The following is a 25,442-nucleotide window of genomic DNA, read 5'->3' on the forward strand; positions in this document are numbered from 1 at the left end:
ATACAGACAGGCAGTAATAATATGCATTCAGACAGGCGGTAATAATATGCATACAGACAGGCGGTAATAATATGCATACAGACAGGCGGTAATAATATGCATACAGACAGGTGGTAATAATATGCATACAGACATGCGGTAATAATATGCACACAGACAGGCTGCAGTAATAATATGCATACAGACAGGCGGTAGTAATATGCATACAGACAGGCAGTAATAATATGCATACAGACAGGCGGTAATAATATGCATACAGACAGGCGGTAATAATATGCATACAGACAGGCGGTAATAATATGCATACAGACAGGCAGTAATAATATGCATACAGACAGGCGGTAATAATATGCATACAGACAGGCAGTAATAATATGCATACAGACAGGTGGTAATAATATGCATACAGACAGGCTGCAGTAATAATATGCATACAGACAGGCGGTAATAATATGCATACAGACAGGCGGTAATAATATGCATACAGATAGGCGGTAATAATATGCATACAGACAGGCAGTAATAATATGTATACAGACAGGTGGTAATAATATGCATACAGACAGGCTGCAGTAATAATATGCATACAGACAGGTGGTAATAATATGCATACAGACAGGCTGCAGTAATAATATGCATACAGACAGGCGGTAATAATATGCATACAGACAGGCGGTAATAATATGCATACAGATAGGCGGTAATAATATGCATACAGACAGGCAGTAATAATATGTATACAGACAGGTGGTAATAATATGCATACAGACAGGCTGCAGTAATAATATGCATACAGACAGGCGGTAATAATATGCATACAGAGAGGCAGTAATAATATGCATACAGACAGGCGGTAATAATATGCATACAGACAGGCGGTAAAAATATGCATACAGACAGGCAGTAATAATATGCATACAGACAGGCGGTAATAATATGCATACAGACAGGCGGTAATAATATGCTTACAGACAGGCAGTAATAATATGCATACAGACAGGTGGTAATAATATGCATACAGACAGGCGGTAATAATATGCTTACAGACAGGCAGTAATAATATGCATAAAGACAGGTGGTAAATTTCTATAGGAAATGGGCAACATCGGGAAACATAGAGTATGTTATCGGGTGCGCTAGAACAACTGGAAAGGAATATCAAAAGAATGGTCACTCTTGATATAATTATGATTTTGCAGATCAACATTTAGCACCTCACTGCAGCCTTTCCCAAGGATTTATCTGCAGCACCTACAGTATTTTTTTGAGACTTACTGTATAGAGAAGATCTTAAAGGCTAAAAAGAAATAGAGAAGGAGAAATGACTAATATGATAAGACATATACACATAGCAAAGAAAAAACCTGAATGCATATATACATACATATATACATACATACATACAGTTCTGTACATACATATATTTCTAGAATTAGTTCAGTTATCTTTCTTTTATATGTCTTTGTAACATCAAATATTTGTTTCTGTTCGTTACATATCCTGTTCTTTCCTTCTTCTCCAGATGTGAAACCATCAACGACATTTCCAAACCCATAATTACTCTTTTCTGCAAGGGGATGGAGGGTCGTTATGTCAGTGTGGTTATTCCTGGACGCTCAGAGTATCTCACCCTGTGTGAAGTGGAAATCTATGGGGTTACACCAAGCACAAATATAGCAAGATTGGGAGAAGCCAAACAAAGCTCCAATCACATCGGTTTTCCATATGCTATTACTGCTGATCAAGCTATTGATGGCAACAAAAAAGGTATATGTTATTCACATTTGGTAAACCTCTATTCTAAACATGAGCGCCCATTTACAATCCTTCCACTCCTAATCTCGACACGGCCTCTTTCTGCATATAAAAAGAATCCAGCAGAGATGGAATTCCATCATTAAAAGGGTTTCCCGGGCTGTGGACAAAATAATTGAAGTCCTTTACCAATGAAGCTACTACATCAGTCCCAGCTCAGTGTGTATTTTGTGTGTGTGCCTGTCTTCTGTTGGAATAGTTACCAGTCTAAAATAACCTGTTTTCGTTTTAGCGCCAAATTTAGCAAGATTGGGAGAAGCCAGTCAAAGCTCCAATTACATCCCATTTGCTACTGCTGACAAAGCAATTGATGGCAACAAGAACGGTGTATTCTCTACACAAACCTGCACCCACACGAACAATGAGAAAGATCCCTGGTGGAGACTGGACCTGAAGCAGAGCTATAAGATAGATACAATTGTTATAGCGAACAGGCAGGACTGCTGCCCTGAGCGTCTGAAAGGGGCCGAGGTCCGTGTCGGAAACTCTGCAGACAACAACAACCCTGTGTGAGTACCAGCATGCTCCTTCCTTTGTCCTACTTTCTATTCATCCCAAGAGCAGTACAAAGGACTCGGGGCCATCCCTAAAGGTTGGAGGAAAGGAAATTTCACCAGCAACAAATGAAAGGGTTCTTTACAGTAAGGGCAGTTATAGTGTGGAATTCATTACCCATGGAGACTGTGATGGCGGATACAATAGATTTGTTCAAAAAAAGTTGGACATCTTATTAGAAAGGAAAGGTATACAGGGATATACCAAATAAGTAAACACGGGAAGGATTTTGATCCAGTGAGTAATCTGATTGCCAAAATTTGGAGTCAGGAAGGGATTTTTTTTCTCCTTATGAAATATCATTAGATGATGTCACTGGGGTTTTTTGTTTGCCTCCCTCTGGATCAATATACTGTAAATACAGATATTGGATAAAGTATCTGTCGTGTAAATCTAGCATAGGTTGAACTTGATGGACAAAAAGTATGTATTTTTTCAAACTCATCTACTATGTAACTATATATTGGCTCCATGAAGATAAAGATTTATTGGTAATAGAAATATTAATACAGGTTATCTCCTTTGCCACCAGCTACACACAGTGATCACAGCGCCATTACACAGACAGAGATAACCCTTCCATGTACAGAAATCGACTAATTACTGTTCTAGCTAAAGAATCAAACTGTGCAGAGTTTGTTATAGAAAATGCCACATATCCCGCAGGCTGCAGTACTAATATGCATACAGACAGGCTGCAGTAATAATATGCATACAGACAGGCAGTAATAATATGCATACAGACAGGCGTAATAATATGCATACAGACAGGCAGTAATAATATGCATTCAGACAGGCGGTAATAATATGCATACAGACAGGCGGTAATAATATGCATACAGACAGGCGGTAATAATATGCATACAGACAGGTGGTAATAATATGCATACAGACAGGCGGTAATAATATGCATACAGACAGGCAGTAATAATATGCATACAGACAGGCGGTAATAATATGCATACAGACAGGCAGTAATAATATGCATACAGACAGGTGGTAATAATATGCATACAGACAGGCGGTAATAATATGCACACAGACAGGCGGTAATAATATGCATACAGACAGGCTGCAGTAATAATATGCATACAGACAGGCGGTAGTAATATGCATACAGACAGGCAGTAATAATATGCATACAGACAGGCGGTAATAATATGCATACAGACAGGCAGTAATAATATGCATACAGACAGGTGGTAATAATATGCATACAGACAGGCAGTAATAATATGCATACAGACAGGCGGTAATAATATGCATACAGACAGGCAGTAATAATATGCACACAGACAGGCGGTAATAATATGCATACAGACAGGGGGTAATAATATGCATACAGACAGGCGGTAATAATATGCATACAGAAAGGCAGTAATAATATGTATACAGACAGGTGGTAATAATATGCATACAGACAGGCGGTAATAATATGCATACAGACAGGCGGTAATAATATGCATACAGACAGGCAGTAATAATATGTATACAGACAGGTGGTAATAATATGCATACAGACGGGCGGTAATAATATGCATACAGACAGGCGGTAATAATATGCATACAGACAGGCAGTAATAATATGCATACAGACAGGCGGTAATAATATGCATACAGACAGGCGATAATAATATGCATACAGACAGGCAGTAATAATATGCATACAGACAGGTGGTAAATTTCGATAGGAAATGGGCAACATCGGGAAACATAGAGTATGTTATCGGGTGCGCTAGAGGACAACTGGAAAGGAATATCAAAAGAATGGTCACTCTTGATATAATTATGATTTTGCAGATCAACATTTAGCACCTCACTGCAGCCTTTCCCAAGGATTTATCTGCAGCACCTACAGTATTCTTTTGAGACTTACTGTATAGAGAAGATCTTAAAGGCTAAAAAGAAATAGAGAAGGAGAAATGACTAATATGATAAGACATATACACATAGCAAAGAAAAAACCTGAATGCATAAATACATACATATATACATACATACATACAGTTCTGTACATACATATATTTCTAGAATTAGTTCAGTTATCTTTCTTTTATATGTCTTTGTAACATCAAATATTTGTTTCTGTTCGTTACATATCCTGTTCTTTCCTTCTTCTCCAGATGTGAAACCATCAACGACATTTCCAAACCCATAATTACTCTTTTCTGCAAGGGGATGGAGGGTCGTTATGTCAGTGTGGTTATTCCTGGACGCTCAGAGTATCTCACCCTGTGTGAAGTGGAAATCTATGGGGTTACACCAAGCACAAATATAGCAAGATTGGGAGAAGCCAAACAAAGCTCCAATCACATCGGTTTTCCATATGCTATTACTGCTGATCAAGCTATTGATGGCAACAAAAAAGGTATATGTTATTCACATTTGGTAAACCTCTATTCTAAACATGAGCGCCCATTTACAATCCTTCCACTCCTAATCTCGACACGGCCTCTTTCTGCATATAAAAAGAATCCAGCAGAGATGGAATTCCATCATTAAAAGGGTTTCCCGGGCTGTGGACAAAATAATTGAAGTCCTTTACCAATGAAGCTACTACATCAGCCCCAGCTCAGTGTGTATTTTGTGTGTGTGCCTGTCTTCTGTTGGAATAGTTACCAGTCTAAAATAACCTGTTTTCGTTTTAGCGCCAAATTTAGCAAGATTGGGAGAAGCCAGTCAAAGCTCCAATTACATCCCATTTGCTACTGCTGACAAAGCTATTGATGGCAACAAGAACGGTGTATTCTCTACACAAACCTGCACCCACACGAACAATGAGAAAGATCCCTGGTGGAGACTGGACCTGAAGCAGAGCTATACGATAGATACAATTGTTATAGCGAACAGGCAGGACTGCTGCCCTGAGCGTCTGAAAGGGGCTGAGGTCCGTGTCGGAAATTCTGCAGACAACAACAACCCTGTGTGAGTACCAGCATGCTCCTTCCTTTGTCCTACTTTCTATTCATCCCAAGAGCAGTACAAAGGACTCGGGGCCATCCCCAAAGGTTGGAGGAAAGGAGATTTCACCAGCAACAAATGAAAGGGTTCTTTACAGTAAGGGCAGTTACAATGTGGAATTCATTACCCATGGAGACTGTGATGGCGGATACAATAGATTTGTTCAAAAAAAGTTGGACATCTTATTAGAAAGGAAAGGTATACAGGGATATACCAAATAAATAAACACGGGAAGGATGTTGATCCAGTGAGTAATCTGATTGCCAAAATTTGGAGTCAGGAAGGGATTTTTTTTCCCCTTATGAAATATCATTAGATGATGTCACTGGAGTTTTTTGTTTGCCTCCCTCTGGATCAATATACTGTAAATACAGATATTGGATAAAGTATCTGTCGTGTAAATCTAGCATAGGTTGAACTTGATGGACAAAAAGTATGTATTTTTTCAAACTCATCTACTATGTAACTATATATTGGCTTCATGAAGATAAAGATTTATTTGTATTTGAAATATTAATACAGGTTATCTCCTTTGCCACCAGCTACACACAGTGATCACAGCGCCATTACACAGACAGAGATAACCCTTCCATGTACAGAAATCGACCAATTACTGTTCTAGCTAAAGAATCAAACTGTGCACAGTTTGTTATAGAAAATGCCACATATCCCGCAGGCTGCAGTACTAATATGCATACAGACAGGCTGCAGTAATAATATGCATACAGACAGGCGTAATAATATGCATACAGACAGGCGTAATAATATGCATACAGACTGGCGGTAATAATATCCATACAGACAGGCGGTAATAATATGCATACAGACAGGCGGTAATAATATGCATACAGACAGGCGGTAATAATATGCATACAGACAGGCTGCAGTAATAATATGCATACAGACAGGTGGTAATAATATGCATACAGACAGGCGGTAATAATATGCACACAGACAGGCGGTAATAATATGCATACAGACAGGCTGCAGTAATAATATGCATACAGACAGGCGGTAGTAATATGCATACAGACAGGCAGTAATAATATGCATACAGACAGGCGGTAATAATATGCATACAGACAGGCAGTAATAATATGCATACAGACAGGCGGTAATAATATGCATACAGACAGGCTGTAATAATATGCATACAGACAGGCGGTAATAATATGCATACAGACAGGCAGTAATAATATGCATACAGACAGGCAGTAATAATATGTATACAGACAGGTGGTAATAATATGCATACAGACGGGCTGCAGTAATAATATTCATACAGACAGGCGGTAATAATATGCATACAGACAGGCGGTAATAATATGCATACAGAGAGGCAATAATAATATGCATACAGACAGGCAGTAATAACATGCATACAGACAGGTGGTAATAATATGCATACAGACAGGCTGCAGTAATAATATGCATACAGACAGGCGGTAATAATATGCATACAGACAGGCGATAATAATATGCATACAGACAGGCAGTAATAATATGCATACAGACAGGCGGTAATAATATGCATACAGACAGGCAGTAATAATATGCATACAGACAGGCAGTAATAATATGCATACAGACAGGCGGTAATAATATGCATACAGACAGGCAGTAATAATATGCATACAGACAGGCAGTAATAATATGTATACAGACAGGTGGTAATAATATGCATACAGACGGGCTGCAGTAATAATATGCATACAGACAGGCGGTAATAATATGCATACAGACAGGCGGTAATAATATGCATACAGAGAGGCAGTAATAATATGCATACAGACAGGCGGTAATAATATGCATACAGACAGGTGGTAAATTTCGATAGGAAATGGGCAACATCGGGAAACATAGAGTATGTTATCGGGTACGCTAGAGGACAGCTGGAAAGGAATATCAAAAGAATGGTCACTCTTGATATAATTATGATTTTGCAGATCAACATTTAGCACCTCACTGCAGCCTTTCCCAAGGATTTATCTGCAGCACCTACAGTATTTTTTTGAGACTTACTGTATAGAGAAGATCTTAAAGGCTAAAAAGAAATAGAGAAGGAGAAATGACTAATATGATAAGACATATACACATAGCAAAGAAAAAACCTGAATGCATATATACATACATATATACATACATACATACAGTTCTGTACATACATATATTTCTAGAATTAGTTCAGTTATCTTTCTTTTATATGTCTTTGTAACATCAAATATTTGTTTCTGTTCGTTACATATCCTGTTCTTTCCTTCTTCTCCAGATGTGAAACCATCAACGACATTTCCAAACCCATAATTACTCTTTTCTGCAAGGGGATGGAGGGTCGTTATGTCAGTGTGGTTATTCCTGGACGCTCAGAGTATCTCACCCTGTGTGAAGTGGAAATCTATGGGGTTACACCAAGCTCAAATATAGCAAGATTGGGAGAAGCCAAACAAAGCTCCAATCACATCGGTTTTCCATATGCTATTACTGCTGATCAAGCTATTGATGGCAACAAAAAAGGTATATGTTATTCACATTTGGTAAACCTCTATTCTAAACATGAGCGCCCATTTACAATCCTTCCACTCCTAATCTCGACACGGCCTCTTTCTGCATATAAAAAGAATTCCGCAGAGATGGAATTCCATCATTAAAAGGGTTTCCCGGGCTGTGGACAAAATAATTGAAGTCCTTTACCAATGAAGCTACTACATCAGTCCCAGCTCAGTGTGTATTTTGTGTGTGTGCCTGTCTTCTGTTGGAATAGTTACCAGTCTAAAATAACCTGTTTTCGTTTTAGCGCCAAATTTAGCAAGATTGGGAGAAGCCAGTCAAAGCTCCAATTACATCACATTTGCTACTGCTGACAAAGCTATTGATGGCAACAAGAACGGTTTATTCTCTACACAAACCTGCACCCACACGAACAATGAGAAAGATCCCTGGTGGAATCTGGATCTGAAGCAGAGTTATAAGATAGATACAATTGTTATAACGAACAGGCAGGACTGCTGCCCTGAGCGTCTGAAAGGGGCCGAGGTCCGTGTCGGAAACTCTGCAGACAACAAGAACCCTATGTGAGTACCAGCATGCTCCTTCCTTTGTCCTACTTTCTATTCATCCCAAGAACAGTACAAAGGACACAGGTTCATCCCTAAAGGTTGGAGGAAAGGAGATTTCACCAGCAACAAATGAAAGGGTTCTTTACAGTAAGGGCAGTTACAGTGTGGAAATCATTACCCATGGAGACAGTGATGGCGGATACAATAGATTTGTTCAAAAAAAATTAGACATCTTTTTAGAAAGGAAATGTATACAGGGATATACCAAATAAGTAAACACGGGAAGGATGTTGATCCAGTGAGTAATCTGATTGCCAAAATTTGGAGTCAGTAAGGGATTTTTTTTTCCCTTTATGAAATATCATTAGATGATGTCACTGGGGTTTTTTGTTTGCCTCCCTCTGGATCAATATACTGTAAATACAGATATTGGATAAAGTATCTGTCGTGTAAATCTAGCATAGGTTGAACTTGATGGACAAAAAGTATGTCTTTTTTCAAACTCATCTACTATGTAACTATATACTGGCTCCATGAAGATAAAGATTTATTGGTAATAGAAATATTAATACAGGTTATCTCCTTTGCCACCAGCTACACACAGTGATCACAGCGCCATTACACAGACAGAGATAACAATTCCATGTACAGAAATCGACTAATTACTGTTCAAGCAAAAGAATAACTGTGCAGAGTTTGTTATAGAAAATGCCACATATCCCACAGGCTGCAGTACTAATATGCATACAGACAGGCTGCAGTAATAATATGCATACAGACAGGCTGCAGTAATAATATGCATACAGACAGGCGGTAATAATATGCATACAGACAGGTGGTAATAATATGCATACAGACAGGCGGTAATAATATGCACACAGACAGGCGGTAATAATATGCATACAGACAGGCTGCAGTAATAATATGCATACAGACAGGCGGTAGTAATATGCATACAGACAGGAAGTAATAATATGCATACAGACAGGCGGTAATAATATACATACAGACAGGCAGTAATAATATGCATACAGACAGGCGGTAATAATATGCATACAGACAGGCGGTAATAATATGCATACAGACAGGCGGTAATAATATGCATACAGACAGGCGGTAATAATATGCATACAGACAGGCTGCAGTAATAATATGCATACAGACAGGCGGTAATAATATGCATACAGACAGGCAGTAATAATATGCATACAGACAGGCAGTAATAATATGTATACAGACAGGTGGTAATAATATGCATACAGACGGGCGGTAATAATATGCATACAGACAGGCAGTAATAATATGCATATAGACAGGCAGTAATAATATGCATACAGAGAGGCAGTAATAATATGCATACAGACGGGCTGCAGTAATAATATGCATACAGACAGGCGGTAATAATATGTATACAGACAGGCAGTAATAATATGCATACAGACAGGCGGTAATAATATGCATACAGACAGGCGGTAATAATATGCATACAGACAGGCGATAATAATATGCATACAGACAGGCAGTAATAATATGCATACAGACAGGTGGTAAATTTCGATAGGAAATGGGCAACAACGGGAAACATAGAGTATGTTATCGGGTGCGCTAGAGGACAACTGGAAAGGAATATCAAAAGAATGGTCACTCTTGATATAATTATGATTTTGCAGATCAACATTTAGCACCTCACTGCAGCCTTTCCCAAGGATTTATCTGCAGCACCTACAGTATTCTTTTGAGACTTACTGTATAGAGAAGATCTTAAAGGCTAAAAAGAAATAGAGAAGGAGAAATGACTAATATGATAAGACATATACACATAGCAAAGAAAAAACCTGAATGCATATATACATACATACATATATACATACAGTTCTGTACATACATATATTTCTAGAATTAGTTCAGTTATCTTTCTTTTATATGTCTTTGTAACATCAAATATTTGTTTCTGTTCGTTACATATCCTGTTCTTTCCTTCTTCTCCAGATGTGAAACCATCAACGACATTTCCAAACCCATAATTACTCTTTTCTGCAAGGGGATGGAGGGTCGTTATGTCAGTGTGGTTATTCCTGGACGCTCAGAGTATCTCACCCTGTGTGAAGTGGAAATCTATGGGGTTACACCAAGCTCAAATATAGCAAGATTGGGAGAAGCCAAACAAAGCTCCAATCACATCGGTTTTCCATATGCTATTACTGCTGATCAAGCTATTGATGGCAACAAAAAAGGTATATGTTATTCACATTTGGTAAACCTCTATTCTAAACATGAGCGCCCATTTACAATCCTTCCACTCCTAATCTCGACACGGCCTCTTTCTGCATATAAAAAGAATTCCGCAGAGATGGAATTCCATCATTAAAAGGGTTTCCCGGGCTGTGGACAAAATAATTGAAGTCCTTTACCAATGAAGCTACTACATCAGTCCCAGCTCAGTGTGTATTTTGTGTGTGTGCCTGTCTTCTGTTGGAATAGTTACCAGTCTAAAATAACCTGTTTTCGTTTTAGCGCCAAATTTAGCAAGATTGGGAGAAGCCAGTCAAAGCTCCAATTACATCACATTTGCTACTGCTGACAAAGCTATTGATGGCAACAAGAACGGTTTATTCTCTACACAAACCTGCACCCACACGAACAATGAGAAAGATCCCTGGTGGAATCTGGATCTGAAGCAGAGTTATAAGATAGATACAATTGTTATAACGAACAGGCAGGACTGCTGCCCTGAGCGTCTGAAAGGGGCCGAGGTCCGTGTCGGAAACTCTGCAGACAACAAGAACCCTGTGTGAGTACCAGCATGCTCCTTCCTTTGTCCTACTTTCTATTCATCCCAAGAACAGTACAAAGGACACAGGTTCATCCCTAAAGGTTGGAGGAAAGGAGATTTCACCAGCAACAAATGAAAGGGTTCTTTACAGTAAGGGCAGTTACAGTGTGGAAATCATTACCCATGGAGACAGTGATGGCGGATACAATAGATTTGTTCAAAAAAAATTAGACATCTTTTTAGAAAGGAAATGTATACAGGGATATACCAAATAAGTAAACACGGGAAGGATGTTGATCCAGTGAGTAATCTGATTGCCAAAATTTGGAGTCAGTAAGGGATTTTTTTTTCCCCTTATGAAATATCATTAGATGATGTCACTGGGGTTTTTTGTTTGCCTCCCTCTGGATCAATATACTGTAAATACAGATATTGGATAAAGTATCTGTCGTGTAAATCTAGCATAGGTTGAACTTGATGGACAAAAAGTATGTCTTTTTTCAAACTCATCTACTATGTAACTATATACTGGCTCCATGAAGATAAAGATTTATTGGTAATAGAAATATTAATACAGGTTATCTCCTTTGCCACCAGCTACACACAGTGATCACAGCGCCATTACACAGACAGAGATAACAATTCCATGTACAGAAATCGACTAATTACTGTTCAAGCAAAAGAATAACTGTGCAGAGTTTGTTATAGAAAATGCCACATATCCCACAGGCTGCAGTACTAATATGCATACAGACAGGCTGCAGTAATAATATGCATACAGACAGGCTGCAGTAATAATATGCATACAGACAGGCGGTAATAATATGCATACAGACAGGTGGTAATAATATGCATACAGACAGGCGGTAATAATATGCACACAGACAGGCGGTAATAATATGCATACAGACAGGCTGCAGTAATAATATGCATACAGACAGGCGGTAGTAATATGCATACAGACAGGAAGTAATAATATGCATACAGACAGGCGGTAATAATATGCATACAGACAGGCAGTAATAATATGCATACAGACAGGCGGTAATAATATGCATACAGACAGGCGGTAATAATATGCATACAGACAGGCGGTAATAATATGCATACAGACAGGCGGTAATAATATGCATACAGACAGGCTGCAGTAATAATATGCATACAGACAGGCGGTAATAATATGCATACAGACAGGCGGTAATAATATGCATACAGACAGGCGGTAGTAATATGCATACAGACAGGAAGTAATAATATGCATACAGACAGGTGGTAATAATATGCATACAGACGGGCGGTAATAATATGCATACAGACAGGCAGTAATAATATGCATATAGACAGGCAGTAATAATATGCATACAGAGAGGCAGTAATAATATGCATACAGACGGGCTGCAGTAATAATATGCATACAGACAGGCGGTAATAATATGTATACAGACAGGCAGTAATAATATGCATACAGACAGGCGGTAATAATATGCATACAGACAGGCGATAATAATATGCATACAGACAGGCAGTAATAATATGCATACAGACAGGTGGTAAATTTCGATAGGAAATGGGCAACATCGGGAAACATAGAGTATGTTATCGGGTGCGCTAGAGGACAACTGGAAAGGAATATCAAAAGAATGGTCACTCTTGATATAATTATGATTTTGCAGATCAACATTTAGCACCTCACTGCAGCCTTTCCCAAGGATTTATCTGCAGCACCTACAGTATTCTTTTGAGACTTACTGTATAGAGAAGATCTTAAAGGCTAAAAAGAAATAGAGAAGGAGAAATGACTAATATGATAAGACATATACACATAGCAAAGAAAAAACCTGAATGCATATATACATACATACATATATACATACAGTTCTGTACATACATATATTTCTAGAATTAGTTCAGTTATCTTTCTTTTATATGTCTTTGTAACATCAAATATTTGTTTCTGTTCGTTACATATCCTGTTCTTTCCTTCTTCTCCAGATGTGAAACCATCAACGACATTTCCAAACCCATAATTACTCTTTTCTGCAAGGGGATGGAGGGTCGTTATGTCAGTGTGGTTATTCCTGGACGCTCAGAGTATCTCACCCTGTGTGAAGTGGAAATCTATGGGGTTACACCAAGCACAAATATAGCAAGATTGGGAGAAGCCAAACAAAGCTCCAATCACATCGGTTTTCCATATGCTATTACTGCTGATCAAGCTATTGATGGCAACAAAAAAGGTATATGTTATTCACATTTGGTAAACCTCTATTCTAAACATGAGCACCCATTTACAATCCTTCCACTCCTAATCTCGACACGGCCTCTTTCTGCATATAAAAAGAATTCCGCAGAGATGGAATTCCATCATTAAAAGGGTTTCCCGGGCTGTGGACAAAATAATTGAAGTCCTTTACCAATGAAGCTACTACATCAGTCCCAGCTCAGTGTGTATTTTGTGTGTGTGCCTGTCTTCTGTTGGAATAGTTACCAGTCTAAAATAACCTGTTTTCGTTTTAGCGCCAAATTTAGCAAGATTGGGAGAAGCCAGTCAAAGCTCCAATTACATCCCATTTGCTACTGCTAACAAAGCTATTGATGGCAACAAGAACGGTTTATTCTCTACACAAACCTGCACCCACACGAACAATGAGAAAGATCCCTGGTGGAATCTGGATCTGAAGCAGAGTTATAAGATAAATACAATTGTTATAACGAACAGGCAGGACTGCTGCCCTGAGCGTCTGAAAGGGGCCGAGGTCCGTGTCGGAAACTCTGCAGACAACAAGAACCCTGTGTGAGTACCAGCATGCTCCTTCCTTTATCCTACTTTCTATTCATCCCAAGAACAGTACAAAGGACACAGGTTCATCCCTAAAGGTTGGAGGAAAGGAGATTTCACCAGCAACAAATGAAAGGGTTCTTTACAGTAAGGGCAGTTACAGTGTGGAAATCATTACCCATGGAGACAGTGATGGCGGATACAATAGATTTGTTCAAAAAAAATTAGACATCTTTTTAGAAAGGAAATGTATACAGGGATATACCAAATAAGTAAACACGGGAAGGATGTTGATCCAGTGAGTAATCTGATTGCCAAAATTTGGAGTCAGTAAGGGATTTTTTTTTCCCCTTATGAAATATCATTAGATGATGTCACTGGGGGTTTTTGTTTGCCTCCCTCTGGATCAATATACTGTAAATACAGATATTGGATAAAGTATCTGTCGTGTAAATCTAGCATAGGTTGAACTTGATGGACAAAAAGTATGTCTTTTTTCAAACTCATCTACTATGTAACTATATACTGGCTCCATGAAGATAAAGATTTATTGGTAATAGAAATATTAATACAGGTTATCTCCTTTGCCATCAGCTACACACAGTGATCACAGCGCCATTACACAGACAGAGATAACCCTTCCATGTACAGAAATCGACTAATTACTGTTCTAGCTAAAGAATCAAACTGTGCAGAGTTTGTTATAGAAAATGCCACATATCCCACAGGCTGCAGTACTAATATGCATACAGACAGGCTGCAGTAATAATATGCATACAGACAGGCTGCAGTAATAATATGCATACAGACAGGCGGTAATAATATGCATACAGACAGGTGGTAATAATATGCATACAGACAGGCGGTAATAATATGCACACAGACAGGCGGTAATAATATGCATACAGACAGGCTGCAGTAATAATATGCATACAGACAGGCGGTAGTAATATGCATACAGACAGGAAGTAATAATATGACATACAGACAGGCGGTAATAATATGCATACAGACAGGCAGTAATAATATGCATACAGACAGGCGGTAATAATATGCATACAGACAGGCGGTAATAATATGCATACAGACAGGCGGTAATAATATGCATACAGACAGGCAGTAATAATATGCATACAGACAGGTGGTAATAATATGCATACAGACAGGCAGTAATAATATGCATACAGACAGGCGGTAATAATATGCATACAGACAGGCAGTAATAATATGCACACAGACAGGCGGTAATAATATGCATACAGACAGGGGGTAATAATATGCATACAGACAGGCGGTAATAATATGCATACAGAAAGGCAGTAATAATATGTATACAGACAGGTGGTAATAATATGCATACAGACAGGCGGTAATAATATGCATACAGACAGGCGGTAATAATATGCATACAGACAGGCAGTAATAATATGTATACAGACAGGTGGTAATAATATGCATACAGACGGGCGGTAATAATATGCATACAGACAGGCGGTAATAATATGCATACAGACAGGCAGTAATAATATGCATACAGACAGGCGGTAATAATATGCATACAGACAGGCGATAATAATATGCATACAGACAGGCAGTAATAATATGCATACAGACAGGTGGTAAATTTCGATAGGAAATGGGCAACATCGGGAAACATAGAGTATGTTATCGGGTGCGCTAGAGGACAACTGGAAAGGAATATCAAAAGAATGGTCACTCTTGATATAATTATGATTTTGCAGATGAACATTTAGCACCTCACTGCAGCCTTTCCCAAGGATTTATCTGCAGCACCTACAGTATTCTTTTGAGACTTACTGTATAGAGAAGATCTTAAAGGCTAAAAAGAAATAGAGAAGGAGAAATGACTAATATAAGACATATACACATAGCAAAGAAAAAACCTGAATGCATATATACATACATATATACATACATACATACAGTTCTGTACATACATATATTTCTAGAATTAGTTCAGTTATCTTTCTTTTATATGTCTTTGTAACATCAAATATTTGTTTCTGTTCGTTACATATCCTGTTCTTTCCTTCTTCTCCAGATGTGAAACCATCAACGACATTTCCAAACCCATAATTACTCTTTTCTGCAAGGGGATGGAGGGTCGTTATGTCAGTGTGGTTATTCCTGGACGCTCAGAGTATCTCACCCTGTGTGAAGTGGAAATCTATGGGGTTACACCAAGCACAAATATAGCAAGATTGGGAGAAGCCAAACAAAGCTCCAATCACATCGGTTTTCCATATGCTATTACTGCTGATCAAGCTATTGATGGCAACAAAAAAGGTATATGTTATTCACATTTGGTAAACCTCTATTCTAAACATGAGCGCCCATTTACAATCCTTCCACTCCTAATCTCGACACGGCCTCTTTCTGCATATAAAAAGAATCCAGCAGAGATGGAATTCCATCATTAAAAGGGTTTCCCGGGCTGTGGACAAAATAATTGAAGTCCTTTACCAATGAAGCTACTACATCAGCCCCAGCTCAGTGTGTATTTTGTGTGTGTGCCTGTCTTCAGCTGGAATAGTTACCAGTCTAAAATAACTTGTTTTCGTTTTAGCGCCAAATTTAGCAAGATTGGGAGAAGCCAGTCAAAGCTCCAATTACATCCCATTTGCTACTGCTGACAAAGCTATTGATGGCAACAAGAACGGTGTATTCTCTACACAAACCTGCACCCACACGAACAATGAGAAAGATCCCTGGTGGAGACTGGACCTGAAGCAGAGCTATACGATAGATACAATTGTTATAGCGAACAGGCAGGACTGCTGCCCTGAGCGTCTGAAAGGGGCTGAGGTCCGTGTCGGAAACTCTGCAGACAACAACAACCCTGTGTGAGTACCAGCATGCTCCTTCCTTTGTCCTACTTTCTATTCATCCCAAGAGCAGTACAAAGGACTCGGGGCCATCCCCAAAGGTTGGAGGAAAGGAGATTTCACCAGCAACAAATGAAAGGGTTCTTTACAGTAAGGGCAGTTACAATGTGGAATTCATTACCCATGGAGACTGTGATGGCGGATACAATAGATTTGTTCAAAAAAAGTTGGACATCTTATTAGAAAGGAAAGGTATACAGGGATATACCAAATAAGTAAACACGGGAAGGATGTTGATCCAGTGAGTAATCTGATTGCCAAAATTTGGAGTCAGGAAGGGATTTTTTTTCCCCTTATGAAATATCATTAGATGATGTCACTGGGGTTTTTTGTTTGCCTCCCTCTGGATCAATATACTGTAAATACAGATATTGGATAAAGTATCTGTCGTGTAAATCTAGCATAGGTTGAACTTGATGGACAAAAAGTATGTATTTTTTCAAACTCATCTACTATGTAACTATATATTGGCTTCATGAAGATAAAGATTTATTTGTAATAGAAATATTAATACAGGTTATCTCCTTTGCCACCCGCTACACACAGTGATCACAGCGCCATTACACAGACAGAGATAACCCTTCCATGTACAGAAATCGACTAATTACTGTTCTAGCTAAAGAATCAAACTGTGCACAGTTTGTTATAGAAAATGCCACATATCCCGCAGGCTGCAGTACTAATATGCATACAGACAGGCTGCAGTAATAATATGCATACAGACAGGCTGCAGTAATAATATGCATACAGACAGGCGTAATAATATGCATACAGACAGGCAGTAATAATATGCATTCAGACAGGCGGTAATAATATCCATACAGACAGGCGGTAATAATATGCATACAGACAGGCGGTAATAATATGCATACAGACAGGTGGTAATAATATGCATACAGACAGGCGGTAATAATATGCACACAGACAGGCGGTAATAATATGCATACAGACAGGCTGCAGTAATAATATGCATACAGACAGGCGGTAGTAATATGCATACAGACAGGCAGTAATAATATGCATACAGACAGGCGGTAATAATATGCATACAGACAGGCAGTAATAATATGCATACAGACAGGCGGTAATAATATGCATACAGACAGGCTGTAATAATATGCATACAGACAGGCGGTAATAATATGCATACAGACAGGCAGTAATAATATGCATACAGACAGGCAGTAATAATATGTATACAGACAGGTGGTAATAATATGCATACAGACGGGCTGCAGTAATAATATTCATACAGACAGGCGGTAATAATATGCATACAGACAGGCGGTAATAATATGCATACAGAGAGGCAATAATAATATGCATACAGACAGGCAGTAATAACATGCATACAGACAGGTGGTAATAATATGCATACAGACAGGCTGCAGTAATAATATGCATACAGACAGGCGGTAATAATATGCATACAGACAGGCGATAATAATATGCATACAGACAGGCAGTAATAATATGCATACAGACAGGCGGTAATAATATGCATACAGACAGGCAGTAATAATATGCATACAGACAGGCGGTAATAATATGCATACAGACAGGCAGTAATAATATGCATACAGACAGGCAGTAATAATATGTATACAGACAGGTGGTAATAATATGCATACAGACGGGCTGCAGTAATAATATGCATACATACAGGCGGTAATAATATGCATACAGACAGGCGGTAATAATATGCATACAGACAGGCGGTAATAATATGCATACAGACAGGCGGTAATAATATGCATACAGAGAGGCAGTAATAATATGCATACAGACAGGCAGTAATAATATGCATACAGACAGGTGGTAAATTTCGATAGGAAATGGGCAACATCGGGAAACATAGAGTATGTTATCGGGTGCGCTAGAGGACAACTGGAAAGGACTATCAAAAGAATGGTCACTCTTGATATAATTATGATTTTGCAGATCAACATTTAGCACCTCACTGCAGCCTTTCCCAAGGATTTATCTGCAGCACCTACAGTATTTTTTTGAGACTTACTGTATAGAGAAGATCTTAAAGGCTAAAAAGAAATAGAGAAGGAGAAATGACTAATATGATAAGACATATACACATAGCAAAGAAAAAACCTGAATGCATATATACATACATATATACATACATACATACAGTTCTGTACATACATATATTTCTAGAATTAGTTCAGTTATCTTTCTTTTATATGTCTTTGTAACATCAAATATTTGTTTCTGTTCGTTACATATCCTGTTCTTTCCTTCTTCTCCAGATGTGAAACCATCAACGACATTTCCAAACCCATAATTACTCTTTTCTGCAAGGGGATGGAGGGTCGTTATGTCAGTGTGGTTATTCCTGGACGCTCAGAGTATCTCACCCTGTGTGAAGTGGAAATCTATGGGGTTACACCAAGCTCAAATATAGCAAGATTGGGAGAAGCCAAACAAAGCTCCAATCACATCGGTTTTCCATATGCTATTACTGCTGATCAAGCTATTGATGGCAACAAAAAAGGTATATGTTATTCACATTTGGTAAACCTCTATTCTAAACATGAGCGCCCATTTACAATCCTTCCACTCCTAATCTCGACACGGCCTCTTTCTGCTTATAAAAAGAATTCCGCAGAGATGGAATTCCATCATTAAAAGGGTTTCCCGGGCTGTGGACAAAATAATTGAAGTCCTTTACCAATGAAGCTACTACATCAGTCCCAGCTCAGTGTGTATTTTGTGTGTGTGCCTGTCTTCTGTTGGAATAGTTACCAGTCTAAAATAACCTGTTTTCGTTTTAGCGCCAAATTTAGCAAGATTGGGAGAAGCCAGTCAAAGCTCCAATTACATCACATTTGCTACTGCTGACAAAGCTATTGATGGCAACAAGAACGGTTTATTCTCTACACAAACCTGCACCCACACGAACAATGAGAAAGATCCCTGGTGGAATCTGGATTTGAAGCAGAGTTATAAGATAGATACAATTGTTATAACGAACAGGCAGGACTGCTGCCCTGAGCGTCTGAAAGGGGCCGAGGTCCGTGTCGGAAACTCTGCAGACAACAAGAACCCTGTGTGAGTACCAGCATGCTCCTTCCTTTGTCCTACTTTCTATTCATCCCAAGAACAGTACAAAGGACACAGGTTCATCCCTAAAGGTTGGAGGAAAGGAGATTTCACCAGCAACAAATGAAAGGGTTCTTTACAGTAAGGGCAGTTACAGTGTGGAAATCATTACCCATGGAGACAGTGATGGCGGATACAATAGATTTGTTCAAAAAAAATTAGACATCTTTTTAGAAAGGAAATGTATACAGGGATATACCAAATAAGTAAACACGGGAAGGATGTTGATCCAGTGAGTAATCTGATTGCCAAAATTTGGAGTCAGTAAGGGATTTTTTTTTCCCCTTATGAAATATCATTAGATGATGTCACGGGGGGTTTTTGTTTGCCTCCCTCTGGATCAATATACTGTAAATACAGATATTGGATAAAGTATCTGTCGTGTAAATCTAGCATAGGTTGAACTTGATGGACAAAAAGTATGTCTTTTTTCAAACTCATCTACTATGTAACTATATACTGGCTCCATGAAGATAAAGATTTATTGGTAATAGAAATATTAATACAGGTTATCTCCTTTGCCACCAGCTACACACAGTGATCACAGCGCCATTACACAGACAGAGATAACAATTCCATGTACAGAAATCGACTAATTACTGTTCAAGCAAAAGAATAACTGTGCAGAGTTTGTTATAGAAAATGCCACATATCCCACAGGCTGCAGTACTAATATGCATACAGACAGGCTGCAGTAATAATATGCATACAGACAGGCTGCAGTAATAATATGCATACAGACAGGCGGTAATAATATGCATACAGACAGGTGGTAAAAATATGCATACAGACAGGCGGTAATAATATGCACACAGACAGGCGGTAATAATATGCATACAGACAGGCTGCAGTAATAATATGCATACAGACAGGCGGTAGTAATATGCATACAGACAGGAAGTAATAATATGCATACAGACAGGCGGTAATAATATGCATACAGACAGGCAGTAATAATATGCATACAGACAGGCGGTAATAATATGCATACAGACAGGCGGTAATAATATGCATACAGACAGGCGGTAATAATATGCATACAGACAGGCTGCAGTAATAATATGCATACAGACAGGCGGTAATAATATGCATACAGACAGGCAGTAATAATATGCATACAGACAGGCAGTAATAATATGTATACAGACAGGTGGTAATAATATGCATACAGACGGGCGGTAATAATATGCATACAGACAGGCAGTAATAATATGCATATAGACAGGCAGTAATAATATGCATACAGAGAGGCAGTAATAATATGCATACAGACGGGCTGCAGTAATAATATGCATACAGACAGGCGGTAATAATATGTATACAGACAGGCAGTAATAATATGCATACAGACAGGCGGTAATAATATGCATACAGACAGGCGATAATAATATGCATACAGACAGGCAGTAATAATATGCATACAGACAGGTGGTAAATTTCGATAGGAAATGGGCAACATCGGGAAACATAGAGTATGTTATCGGGTGCGCTAGAGGACAACTGGAAAGGAATATCAAAAGAATGGTCACTCTTGATATAATTATGATTTTGCAGATCAACATTTAGCACCTCACTGCAGCCTTTCCCAAGGATTTATCTGCAGCACCTACAGTATTCTTTTGAGACTTACTGTATAGAGAAGATCTTAAAGGCTAAAAAGAAATAGAGAAGGAGAAATGACTAATATGATAAGACATATACACATAGCAAAGAAAAAACCTGAATGCATATATACATACATACATATATACATACAGTTCTGTACATACATATATTTCTAGAATTAGTTCAGTTATCTTTCTTTTATATGTCTTTGTAACATCAAATATTTGTTTCTGTTCGTTACATATCCTGTTCTTTCCTTCTTCTCCAGATGTGAAACCATCAACGACATTTCCAAACCCATAATTACTCTTTTCTGCAAGGGGATGGAGGGTCGTTATGTCAGTGTGGTTATTCCTGGACGCTCAGAGTATCTCACCCTGTGTGAAGTGGAAATCTATGGGGTTACACCAAGCACAAATATAGCAAGATTGGGAGAAGCCAAACAAAGCTCCAATCACATCGGTTTTCCATATGCTATTACTGCTGATCAAGCTATTGATGGCAACAAAAAAGGTATATGTTATTCACATTTGGTAAACCTCTATTCTAAACATGAGCGCCCATTTACAATCCTTCCACTCCTAATCTCGACACGGCCTCTTTCTGCATATAAAAAGAATTCCGCAGAGATGGAATTCCATCATTAAAAGGGTTTCCCGGGCTGTGGACAAAATAATTGAAGTCCTTTACCAATGAAGCTACTACATCAGTCCCAGCTCAGTGTGTATTTTGTGTGTGTGCCTGTCTTCTGTTGGAATAGTTACCAGTCTAAAATAACCTGTTTTCGTTTTAGCGCCAAATTTAGCAAGATTGGGAGAAGCCAGTCAAAGCTCCAATTACATCCCATTTGCTACTGCTGACAAAGCTATTGATGGCAACAAGAACGGTTTATTCTCTACACAAACCTGCACCCACACGAACAATGAGAAAGATCCCTGGTGGAATCTGGATCTGAAGCAGAGTTATAAGATAAATACAATTGTTATAACGAACAGGCAGGACTGCTGCCCTGAGCGTCTGAAAGGGGCCGAGGTCCGTGTCGGAAACTCTGCAGACAACAAGAACCCTGTGTGAGTACCAGCATGCTCCTTCCTTTGTCCTACTTTCTATTCATCCCAAGAACAGTACAAAGGACACAGGTTCATCCCTAAAGGTTGGAGGAAAGGAGATTTCACCAGCAACAAATGAAAGGGTTCTTTACAGTAAGGGCAGTTACAGTGTGGAAATCATTACCCATGGAGACAGTGATGGCGGATACAATAGATTTGTTCAAAAAAAATTAGACATCTTTTTAGAAAGGAAATGTATACAGGGATATACCAAATAAGTAAACACGGGAAGGATGTTGATCCAGTGAGTAATCTGATTGCCAAAATTTGGAGTCAGGAAGGGATTTTTTTTCTCCTTATGAAATATCATTAGATGATGTCACTGGGGTTTTTTGTTTGCCTCCCTCTGGATCAATATACTGTAAATACAGATATTGGATAAAGTATCTGTCGTGTAAATCTAGCATAGGTTGAACTTGATGGACAAAAAGTATGTCTTTTTTCAAACTCATCTACTATGTAACTATATACTGGCTCCATGAAGATAAAGATTTATTGGTAATAGAAATATTAATACAGGTTATCTCCTTTGCCATCAGCTACACACAGTGATCACAGCGCCATTACACAGACAGAGATAACCCTTCCATGTACAGAAATCGACTAATTACTGTTCAAGCAAAAGAATAACTGTGCAGAGTTTGTTATAGAAAATGCCACATATCCCACAGGCTGCAGTACTAATATGCATACAGACAGGCTGCAGTAATAATATGCATACAGACAGGCTGCAGTAATAATATGCATACAGACAGGCGGTAATAATATGCATACAGACAGGTGGTAATAATATGCATACAGACAGGCGGTAATAATATGCACACAGACAGGCGGTAATAATATGCATACAGACAGGCTGCAGTAATAATATGCATACAGACAGGCGGTAGTAATATGCATACAGACAGGAAGTAATAATATGACATACAGACAGGCGGTAATAATATGCATACAGACAGGCAGTAATAATATGCATACAGACAGGCGGTAATAATATGCATACAGACAGGCGGTAATAATATGCATACAGACAGGCGGTAATAATATGCATACAGACAGGCGGTAATAATATGCATACAGACAGGCTGCAGTAATAATATGCATACAGACAGGCGGTAATAATATGCATACAGACAGGCAGTAATAATATGCATACAGACAGGCAGTAATAATATGTATACAGACAGGTGGTAATAATATGCATACAGACGGGCGGTAATAATATGCATACAGACAGGCAGTAATAATATGCATATAGACAGGCAGTAATAATATGCATACAGAGAGGCAGTAATAATATGCATACAGACGGGCTGCAGTAATAATATGCATACAGACAGGCGGTAATAATATGTATACAGACAGGCAGTAATAATATGCATACAGACAGGCGGTAATAATATGCATACAGACAGGCAGTAATAATATGCATACAGACAGGCGGTAATAATATGCATACAGACAGGCGATAATAATATGCATACAGACAGGCAGTAATAATATGCATACAGACAGGTGGTAAATTTCGATAGGAAATGGGCAACATCGGGAAACATAGAGTATGTTATCGGGTGCGCTAGAACAACTGGAAAGGAATATCAAAAGAATGGTCACTCTTGATATAATTATGATTTTGCAGATCAACATTTAGCACCTCACTGCAGCCTTTCCCAAGGATTTATCTGCAGCACCTACAGTATTCTTTTGAGACTTACTGTATAGAGAAGATCTTAAAGGCTAAAAAGAAATAGAGAAGGAGAAATGACTAATATGATAAGACATATACACATAGCAAAGAAAAAACCTGAATGCATATATACACACATACATATATACATACAGTTCTGTACATACATATATTTCTAGAATTAGTTCAGTTATCTTTCTTTTATATGTCTTTGTAACATCAAATATTTGTTTCTGTTCGTTACATATCCTGTTCTTTCCTTCTTCTCCAGATGTGAAACCATCAACGACATTTCCAAACCCATAATTACTCTTTTCTGCAAGGGGATGGAGGGTCGTTATGTCAGTGTGGTTATTCCTGGACGCTCAGAGTATCTCACCCTGTGTGAAGTGGAAATCTATGGGGTTACACCAAGCACAAATATAGCAAGATTGGGAGAAGCCAAACAAAGCTCCAATCACATCGGTTTTCCATATGCTATTACTGCTGATCAAGCTATTGATGGCAACAAAAAAGGTATATGTTATTCACATTTGGTAAACCTCTATTCTAAACATGAGCGCCCATTTACAATCCTTCCACTCCTAATCTCGACACGGCCTCTTTCTGCATATAAAAAGAATTCCGCAGAGATGGAATTCCATCATTAAAAGGGTTTCCCGGGCTGTGGACAAAATAATTGAAGTCCTTTACCAATGAAGCTACTACATCAGTCCCAGCTCAGTGTGTATTTTGTGTGTGTGCCTGTCTTCTGTTGGAATAGTTACCAGTCTAAAATAACCTGTTTTCGTTTTAGCGCCAAATTTAGCAAGATTGGGAGAAGCCAGTCAAAGCTCCAATTACATCCCATTTGCTACTGCTGACAAAGCTATTGATGGCAACAAGAACGGTTTATTCTCTACACAAACCTGCACCCACACGAACAATGAGAAAGATCCCTGGTGGAATCTGGATCTGAAGCAGAGTTATAAGATAAATACAATTGTTATAACGAACAGGCAGGACTGCTGCCCTGAGCGTCTGAAAGGGGCCGAGGTCCGTGTCGGAAACTCTGCAGACAACAAGAACCCTGTGTGAGT

The 25,442-nt window shown here is 38.6% G+C and overlaps 1 protein-coding gene across 1 annotated transcript in view; it reads left to right on the top strand.

The window, feature by feature from the left end:
* The first annotated feature begins 1,061 nt into the window (after nucleotides 1–1,061).
* LOC142488078 (uncharacterized) overlaps nucleotides 1,062–25,442 on the top strand; it is a 908,622-nt gene continuing 884,241 nt past the window's right edge. The window contains exons 1-19 of the mRNA XM_075588453.1: nucleotides 1,062–1,075; nucleotides 1,523–1,767; nucleotides 2,048–2,324; nucleotides 4,494–4,636; nucleotides 5,019–5,295; nucleotides 7,601–7,845; nucleotides 8,126–8,402; nucleotides 10,377–10,621; nucleotides 10,902–11,178; nucleotides 13,153–13,295; nucleotides 13,678–13,954; nucleotides 16,002–16,144; nucleotides 16,527–16,803; nucleotides 19,110–19,354; nucleotides 19,635–19,911; nucleotides 21,836–21,978; nucleotides 22,361–22,637; nucleotides 24,635–24,777; nucleotides 25,160–25,436. Coding sequence (XP_075444568.1) covers nucleotides 1,062–1,075; nucleotides 1,523–1,767; nucleotides 2,048–2,324; nucleotides 4,494–4,636; nucleotides 5,019–5,295; nucleotides 7,601–7,845; nucleotides 8,126–8,402; nucleotides 10,377–10,621; nucleotides 10,902–11,178; nucleotides 13,153–13,295; nucleotides 13,678–13,954; nucleotides 16,002–16,144; nucleotides 16,527–16,803; nucleotides 19,110–19,354; nucleotides 19,635–19,911; nucleotides 21,836–21,978; nucleotides 22,361–22,637; nucleotides 24,635–24,777; nucleotides 25,160–25,436 — 4,202 coding nt within the window. The remainder of the gene's footprint in view (nucleotides 1,076–1,522; nucleotides 1,768–2,047; nucleotides 2,325–4,493; nucleotides 4,637–5,018; nucleotides 5,296–7,600; nucleotides 7,846–8,125; nucleotides 8,403–10,376; nucleotides 10,622–10,901; nucleotides 11,179–13,152; nucleotides 13,296–13,677; nucleotides 13,955–16,001; nucleotides 16,145–16,526; nucleotides 16,804–19,109; nucleotides 19,355–19,634; nucleotides 19,912–21,835; nucleotides 21,979–22,360; nucleotides 22,638–24,634; nucleotides 24,778–25,159; nucleotides 25,437–25,442) is intronic.

This window comes from Ascaphus truei, chromosome 2, assembly GCF_040206685.1.
Source record: "Ascaphus truei isolate aAscTru1 chromosome 2, aAscTru1.hap1, whole genome shotgun sequence".
NCBI classification, from domain to species: domain Eukaryota; kingdom Metazoa; phylum Chordata; class Amphibia; order Anura; family Ascaphidae; genus Ascaphus; species Ascaphus truei.